This window comes from Gossypium raimondii, chromosome 2 (assembly GCF_025698545.1).
Source record: "Gossypium raimondii isolate GPD5lz chromosome 2, ASM2569854v1, whole genome shotgun sequence".
Lineage (NCBI taxonomy): Eukaryota > Viridiplantae > Streptophyta > Magnoliopsida > Malvales > Malvaceae > Gossypium > Gossypium raimondii.
This window is the reverse complement of record NC_068566.1, coordinates 28,544,135-28,552,992: the sequence shown is the minus strand read 5'-3', so window position 1 is coordinate 28,552,992 and position 8,858 is coordinate 28,544,135. Positions and strand designations below refer to the sequence as shown.

The 8,858-nt window shown below is 33.2% G+C and overlaps 1 protein-coding gene across 1 annotated transcript; it reads left to right on the top strand.

Annotated features, from left to right (window-relative positions):
* Window positions 1–277: 277 nt before the first annotated feature.
* Window positions 278–6,617, top strand: LOC105788226 (long chain acyl-CoA synthetase 4). The gene is made up of 19 exons (XM_012615003.2): window positions 278–530; window positions 1,139–1,202; window positions 1,311–1,400; window positions 1,550–1,606; window positions 1,758–1,806; window positions 2,008–2,084; window positions 2,344–2,383; window positions 2,464–2,558; window positions 2,852–3,019; window positions 3,162–3,272; window positions 3,352–3,439; window positions 3,686–3,752; window positions 4,426–4,501; window positions 4,638–4,755; window positions 4,869–5,114; window positions 5,200–5,339; window positions 5,815–5,997; window positions 6,133–6,252; window positions 6,344–6,617. Exons 1-19 carry the CDS (start codon window positions 379–381, stop codon window positions 6,389–6,391), a joined length of 1,989 nt encoding a protein of 662 aa, XP_012470457.1. The 5' UTR covers window positions 278–378; the 3' UTR covers window positions 6,392–6,617.
* Window positions 6,618–8,858: the final 2,241 nt, after the last annotated feature.

Sequence of the window (8,858 nt, the reverse complement as noted above, 5' to 3'; positions counted from 1 at the left end):
ATAAATGAAATGTTAAATTATGTGATTTTCAAAGTCCTAAATACTTTATTAGCAGAAAATTATATAAATATTTTAATTTTATTAAATAAATTTAACTGGATCATAAATAAAAAGTACATATTACTTTAATTCATGTATATATTTTATTAATATTACAGTACAAATACTTGCCCAAGCTTAAAAATAAAATAAAATAAAATAAAACAGCGTTCTTACCGGTCACCTACAGCCACCTAATACTTAGGCGCTATATATTTTCTCAAAATTCTTCTCCACATTTCACTCTCAGAGCCCTCCATCTATATAGAGAGCTGTAAGAGAGAATATAAAAAAGGGAAAGCTAGCTGAGGATCGTTTGATTTTGGGCATTTTGATCAAATGGCTGGAAATAATTTTGTAATAGAGGTAGAGAAAGGTAAAGACGCCAGCGATGGACAGCCGTCGATCGGTCCTGTTTATCGCAGTTCTTTTGCTGCTAATGGATTCCCTGCTCCGATTCCTGGAATGGAGAGTTGCTGGGACATTTTCCGGTTCGTTTTTAGCTTTCTCTTTTTTACTTTACGCTTCTTGCTTGGCTGCTAAGAAAATAAGGATACTAGGAGAAGATTTGACTTCTTCTATTCTTTGCTTTGATTTCAGATGGCTTTCGCAATAGTTGCCATTTTTTTTGAATTTTTACTTCCCCTTTTTTAAGTTGAGTAGATTTTTCTTCCAATTTGTTGGCTGTGTTATTTTTTTATTTCGCGCCGAGGTGGCGATGAAATCGAGAAACGTACTTTTAAGGATCCTATGAGAAAGTTATATGCAGATCGAAACGCCTAATATTTGAAACTATTGAATTTTAACGCTCACACAGAGCAAGAATGGAGTTACTGGTATTTCCATTCTTCTAGCTGAAAGATTGATGGCTTTCATTCAACTCAATGTAAAACTGTGAAATAAATTGTTTAATAGTAGTAATTATTTTGGTTTTGATGCTTACGTGATGCGGAGATTAAAATATTGCCTCCTTATAACTTAGCTGAATCGTAGATACGGGCTGATTGAACTTGCTAACTAACTGTATGACAGCTCCTATTTACGAAAAAGTAATGTTTTATTTGAGGATGATGATTTCGATTTCATTTTCTCCTTGCAGTATGTCAGTTGAGAAATATCCTGACAACCGTATGCTTGGTCGCCGACAGATTGTGGATGGGAAAGTATGTTGCTGCTGCAGTTTCCTTTTTTCTTGTTACTTTTGCGTTCTGTTTGTAGTGCTGCCTTTGACTTTTAGTTCATGTATCTAAATTGACATGCTTTGATTGCAGGCTGGAAAATACGTGTGGCAAACTTACAGAGAAGTTTATGACATTGTAATAAAAGTTGGGAATTCCATCCGAAGTTGTGATGTTGTGGAAGTAATGCTTTAACTTCTTTTTTTCTTTTTAATTTTAAAATTATTGTCAATTTTTTTTATAACAAATATACTATTTCTGGGATCAATATCCACCCACAATTGATGCTATTTTAAAAAAAAAAAAATTAAGCTTTTTATTCTTGCTTACAGGGAGGAAAGTGTGGTATTTATGGTGCCAATTGCCCAGAATGGATAATTAGCATGGAGGTATGATCATTCTGGCATGTTTCATCTGATTTGCACAGTGGACATCTCAAGTTACTTAGATGTCGCTATAACTTGTTTCTTTGGATCATACTATTTGCTACCAAATTGCTTGTTGCCCGAAATGTTTACTAATGTTGCAAGATTGATACAGGCCTGCAACGCTCATGGACTCTATTGTGTTCCTTTATATGACACTTTGGGTATTTCTTCTTGAGATCCAACAAAAGCATTCTTTCAGTTTTTGCCAAACAACTACCTTTCTCTAACAACCATCTTATGTGTATTATGTACTCTTCATATAGTCTGTCATCATAATATCCTTAAACTCTTTAAATTATTCTTGCATTCCAACGCGCCTGCTACTCTTTTTGAATGTTTGATACGTTGCTACATATTTGTAGGTGCCGGTGCTGTGGAGTTTATCATATGCCATGCAGAAATTTCTATTGCTTTTGTAGAGGAAAAGAAGATTAATGAGGTATGCCTGTTTACATCTATATTTGAAACCCTAGTAGTGATATGGCAACTACTGGGAAAGATACTTCTAGATACTTGCAAAAATAAGATATCTATCTACAAAATAGATTCGATGTTTTATTTTTATTATCAGCATTTGCTTCTATGCTTGCTGCTCACTTTTGCATAGTTGATATTGATACAAGAATCTGTAATTTCACAAATTTTCTGTTCTTTTTTCTTTTGGGTTTCTCATGTAAGGTTTTTCTTTTTCCTTTCAGCTGTTCAAAACATTTCCAGCCTCAACAGAACACTTGAAAAGTAAGCCATCTGATTATTTAGGGGGATTCTTGTTATAGTACGTTACAAATTATTTATGTCCATGTATTTTTGCTATGCAGCAATTGTTAGCTTCGGGAAGGTAACACCTGAGCAGAAGGCAGAAGCTGAGAAGCATGATTTGAAGATATATCCTTGGGAGGAATTTTTGCAACTGGTAAGCTCTTTGCTCTGTTATTTTCAACTTCAATTTATCAGAAAAAAAATTTATTCTGCTGAACTAATTGTGTCTATTTTAGCAGACTGCCATCCTGTTAGTTACGAGTTCAGATGAAGCCATATGGCTGTAGAAAACATGCTTCTGGCAGTGCTTAATATGAACTAGGGTTCATTACATTTTCATGCATGCGCCTATATCTTTTTTCCTTAGCTAACCGTTATTGGATTGATGGATTTTAACCTGTAGATGACTTATGTTCTGATTTAAGCTCTTATGTCTGTTTCTTGCAGGGAGAAAATAAGAATTATGGTCTTCCGGTGAAGAAGAAAACTGATATCTGCACGATAATGTATACTAGTGGAACAACTGGTGATCCAAAGGGAGTATTGATTTCAAATGATAGTATTGTTACTCTTATAGCAGGGGTGAAACGCCTGCTGGGGAGTGTAAATGAACAGGTGACCTTTTCATTTTATTTTTGACCATTTCACCAGTCACTTAGTTTGATCTGTCGTTTCTTTTCTTTCCTCCACCAAATTTTGACATGATTGTTCCCTTGTTTTCCCTTTCTCATTTGTTTGTTTCTTGTGAAATTTACAGTTGACTATGAAGGATGTATATATTTCTTATCTTCCTCTTGCTCATATCTTTGACCGGGTGATTGAGGAATTATTTATTTCGCATGGTGCTTCAATAGGATTTTGGCGTGGGGTAAGCATGATTAGTTAGTACTCTGACAACAAATACGGGTTCATTCAAATCAGCAAGTGCTTATTTGTTTCATCTTCAGGATGTGAAACTATTGGTCGAAGATATTGGAGAGCTAAAGCCAAGTATCTTCTGTGCTGTTCCTCGTGTCTTAGATAGAATTTATTCAGGTAAACTTTCTTATATTCGTGGATTATGCAATGTCATTTTTGGGTTGTTTGTGGAGGTTACAGTAAGCAACCTGGAACATGTACTAGCTGGAAAACTTGTCTTAATTTACTTATTTTTAGTATTTATAAATGAAAAAAACTAGATTGATTCACTTTTCTGTTAAATACAATGAATATATATTCAGCTTTTTTCAAAAGATGCATGTTCTCAGCTGTGAGATTGTCATAACCTTTGTACATTATCAGGTTTACTACAGAAGATTTCTGCGGGTGGCTTATTGAAAAAGAAGATGTTTGATTTAGCATACACATAGTAAGTTACTTTCATATTTTCAGTTTCTTATGTGAAGCTGTTCATTTTATCTGCTGGCCGCCCAAAAATATTGATTGGAAATAGAGTTAAATTGCTCTATTAGTTCTGCCACTGCAGTCTCACCGGAATAAAGGAAAATAAAAGATATTTGGGCATTCTCTAACAAGCAACAGGGTCAAAAGCATATTTTTCCTTGTAGACAAATATAGAATTTGTTAGAGTTGTGTGACCCAAATTCTAGTTAAAAAAAAAGTGGCAAGATAGGGGGATTTGTGGGGGCATCGGAGGTACGGTACAGACTGCACAAGTGGAATCCGTATAAAAGTACACTTCTTCTATTTGATATTGATTTGAATAAGGTGTTTCAACCTTACTGCATTGCTTTTATTAGATTTTGATTAGAATAAGGTTTATAGGTCGTCGTCTCTCTCTGTCCGTGGTTTTGTGTGTTATATTTTTACTCTCTTTCTTTACGATTCATTGTCATTATCGAGGTTCGTTTTTCACAGAATTGTCTCAATCCCTTTGGGCTTATGAGCTTTCGCATTAGTAGAGATCCATTTGCAGTCTGTGATTGCACTTTTTGTGAATATGTTTAACAGAGTTACTGAATCAGGATTACGGTTTCTTGGCTTTGATTTTACTAGTATCTGACATCTGTGATAACCTACAGCAAATACTACAACATGAAGAAGGGCCGCAAACATGGAGAAGCATCTCCAATTTGTGACAAAATTGTATTTAGTAAGGTGATGAAAGTCTTCATTGATACATTATAAGCACGAGGCTCCTTGAATATTGGTCAAAAGCCCATTAAATCACATTTACCTGCAACATAATCCTCTTGACTACTCAAATCTCATGTTGAGTTGTAATTTTTCTCAGGTAAAGCAAGGATTGGGAGGGAATGTGCGGCTTATTCTATCTGGTGCAGCACCTCTTTCAACTCACGTGGAAGAGTTCTTGCGAGTTGTGGCATGTTGTCATGTTCTGCAAGGATATGGTATAGTTGAAGTCAGCCTTTGTGCTTGTGATAAGTTCTTTTTTTCCCGTTACCAGCTGTGCACACTGGCTGCAACATGAATATTTATTAATATTATGTTGATCTGAATGTAGGTCTGACGGAGAGTTGTGCGGGGAGTTTTGTCTCTTTACCTAATGAATTGTCAATGCTTGGTACTGTGGGGCCTCCAGTACCAAACATAGATGTACGCCTGGAATCTGTTCCCGAAATGAATTATGATGCCCTTGCTAGCACACCACGGGGGGAAATTTGTATCAAAGGAAATACATTATTCTCAGGATACTACAAACGTGAAGACCTCACCCGTGAAGTATTGATTGATGGATGGTTCCACACAGGTCTTCCTACTTTTGTTTCTTTTAAGGTTCTATGCATGATTAGTTTTTATCTATAAGTTGAAGGCCTTGAATCTTTGTGCATTAGGGGATATTGGTGAGTGGCAACCTAACGGAAGCATGAAGATTATTGATCGGAAGAAGAACATTTTTAAGCTTTCACAAGGTGAATATGTTGCTGTTGAGAACCTGGAGAACATTTACAGTCTCGTGTCAGCTATTGATTCGGTACATCTGTTTTGCTCTCTTTGATACATTAACATACACTGCTTCTCGTTATGTAGCCATGCACTGAATGTTGGTCAAACATAAAATTGATATTGAAATGATTGGCAAATTAAACATTTTCTTTCTTATGTTACCCTATGATTGCATTCCCTTTTTAGCACTAGGTTTCAACCCATTGCCATCGATGGTTGCTTGATTGAACATATATAAACATAATAATCGAAGTATGCATGTCATGTTACAGTGTTTTTATCGTATCAGTTGTGTAAACGTGTCAAAATCCTTTAACAGAAATATGACAAATGTACTAAATATGTTAATCATGCTTAAGCGCATCATATGGTATCTAAATTTGTCATACATATATGTCATGGAAATGATGTAAAATAAACTATAGTTTATGTCAGATTTGTATTACTTGCTGGGGATTGGCATTCTTTTAAACTTTTCAGTTTCATGTCTTTATCAACTTCAGATATGGATTTACGGAAACAGCTTTGAGTCGTTCCTTGTTGCGGTTGTTAACCCCAATAAGGAAGCACTTGAAAGCTGGGCTGCTGACAATAACGTAAGTGGTGACTTCGAGTCCCTCTGTAAAAACCCCAAGGCCAAAGAGTTCATACTTGGGGAGCTCGCAAAGACTGGCAAAGAGAAAAAGGTTAGTTATTCATGCTTTTTGCCCCCTTTTTTATTTTTCAAAATCCACGAAATATGAGTTCATTTTCTTTTTGCCTGTAAAAGTAAGAAAAAGGGAATTTATCATTCATACTGAAATATTATAGTCTTTACACAGCTGAAAGGTTTTGAAATCATAAAAGCTGTCCATCTTGACCCAATGCCATTCGACATGGAACGAGACCTTCTCACTCCAACATATAAGAAGAAGAGGCCTCAGTTGCTTAAATATTATCAGGTTAGCTTACGTTTTTCTTGGTTTTTCATTTTGGTTTCATAACGAGTACATGCGGGATCACTGAGTAAAAAAACCCTTTGGATGCATGCAGAGTGTAATCGATGAGATGTACAAGAGTGCAAACAAACCAAATGCTTGATAAAATGCTTCCAAAGGCGTCGGTGATATGTTAGATGATATGGGGTTAAAACTTGTGTATTCTTTGGTAGTTTGGACTGTACATGTAGTTCCTTCATCATCAGAATTTGTTTACCAAAAACCAAATTCCCTTTGATACAACTTTGGGAATAATATTACTTGGTAAGTTGTTTGATGACCCAAATGTTAAAGTTCCAAAATTACTTATGATCCGGTTTTCAAGACAACTATTTATGGAGTTATTGAATGAATCAAATTTGATTTTTTTTTTAAAAAGAGAAGAAAAGAAATGTGTATTTTATTTGTCAATTAGATATTTACAATGTTTTTAAAAAATTTGTATTTACAGATATAAATAAAATAAATTTCTACTCCTCTTTAAGTAAAACCAATTTCTTTTTATCGTAATAGAGATTTACTTTATAAAATAAATTATTTTTTCCACTTCAAAAATATATTTCATTTTGGGGATGAAATAATTTTTTTCTTATCCAAAAGTACTCCAAATAAAAATGCAAGATGACAATGGTTTCAAACCCGCCCTTTGATCACTTAAAAAAACAGTTTTTGCACCCCCCCCCCAAAAAAAAAGACAGTTTTGCTCAAGTTCTAATCCCTCAATGATCAAGGTATTTAATTAGTTTGAATGCTTTCTTTAAAAAAAAAAAAAGGACGATTTGCATCTAATTGTATCAGTAATTATATTATAGATCTTCATTGTTGATTTGCGGGTTTTACTATGCAGTGAACAAAATTGGATTCAATTTAAAAATAATAATAATAAAATTGATCTTCGAGTTAATTTAATCAAGTTATTCGATTTTTCAAGTCAACTTGAATTCTCGAATAAGTAATTCTAGTTTCGAGTTTCGTGTTTAAGTCAAGTTAAATTTTACAATATAAATAACTTAAATAATTCAATAACATATTGGTGTAAATACCCTTTTAGTCCTTGTCAATTTTGAAAATGAGCAAATTGGTCTCTTTCAACAAAAATTTAAAAAATCAAAATAATTTTAAAATTTCAAAATATTTATAAAAATTCCAAAATTTATATTTTCAAAAATTATAAAAAAGCTTTTAAAAAATTCTAAAGAATATATAAAAAATTTAAAATTAAAATTAAAAAAATTGGAACCTAAATAAGTTAATTAATGAAAGTTTATCATACTAAAGTATTGTTTTTCTTATTTTGCTTTCAAAAGTTTTCAAATATATATTGTTTCAAATTTATGTGCTCTAATATGGAATTGGTTATATTGTAACAAGATTTTAATTGAACATGTTTAATTTTTAATTTAACTTGAACAATTTCACTCGACTTGAATTTAATTTCACTCACCTCGATTCAAAAAAAATAAGAATCGAGTTAAGATGATAAAATAGGATTCATCAACTTGGTTAATTTAAAAAATTTTCACTCATTCTTACATCTTTTACCAGGCTTTTGCCAAATCGTAATGCAAGAGAAATGATAGATGATGATGATCATGAACCCCATTAGCTCTAAGAATAAACTTCTCAAGATGAAAAATTCCTTGACCAGAAGCTTTGAGTAGTATAAAACAACAAATGAACTGCAATTTCCTCGCAGTGGTACCAAACATATTTAAACGAAAATATATCTAACAAACCAGAGAGGTTGAGTTAATTCCAGTATTGTGCCCTTGGTAAATACTAACAAAACATCAAATTTTACATCTTAGGTGAAACTTAAGATACTAGTGAATACTTTTGAACCCAAATTAATGTTGGGAAGGCGAACATCCGATCATTAGACTACAACTTAGAGTTCACTATTAAATAATAGTTTGATACTTGATATAAAAATATGAAAAGATAGTGTCGTCATAATAATATTAAGGTTAAAATACAAAAATGGTTGGTAAACTATTGACTTTACTCTATTTTGATCACTCAACTTTTCCAAATTAAATATTTTAGTGAGTAGGCCATTTTATTGGTCTAATCACAAATTTAACCATCTGATATTTGCAATTTATCCTAAAAATCAACAAATAACTCTCAGTATTCACAAAGTTTATTATTTTAGTTAAAATTCTAAAAAATACAATAAATTTAACCCGTCCCTCCCAGAATCTACATTTGGACCGATGGTTCGTAATATGGATTGAATAGGGTGTTGGTCAATCTCCGTACATCTTGTTCACCTTCTATTTAATCCTGTCTTTAATCTTCTCAGCTTCTAGAATAAATTGGTCATAGGATCAAACATGTTGGGAGAAAAACCATCTACCCTAAACTTCATCAACTCGGGGAAATATGAGGAACACCCTACCTCCCCTGAAAGATGGATAGAATAAAAATCTGAACTCACTTGGATGACTTGGGATCCACTATTCTCTTCTATCTACTCACTTCTTGTAATTTCAATTATCATCTAAGTATAACCACGTCTGATAATTGTATTATCTACAATAAAAATCATTAAAACAAACGCATGGTAT

Bases quoted from the DNA above. Each gene is read 5' to 3' on its own strand.
- LOC105788226 (XM_012615003.2), top strand. From the start codon at position 379: ATGGCTGGAAATAATTTTGTAATAGAGGTAGAGAAAGGTAAAGACGCC. The intron at 2,559-2,851 runs GTAAGCTCTTTG...TGTTTCTTGCAG, and splicing joins GGGAGGAATTTTTGCAACTG to GGAGAAAATAAGAATTATGG. The intron at 4,502-4,637 runs GTGATGAAAGTC...AATTTTTCTCAG, and splicing joins ACAAAATTGTATTTAGTAAG to GTAAAGCAAGGATTGGGAGG.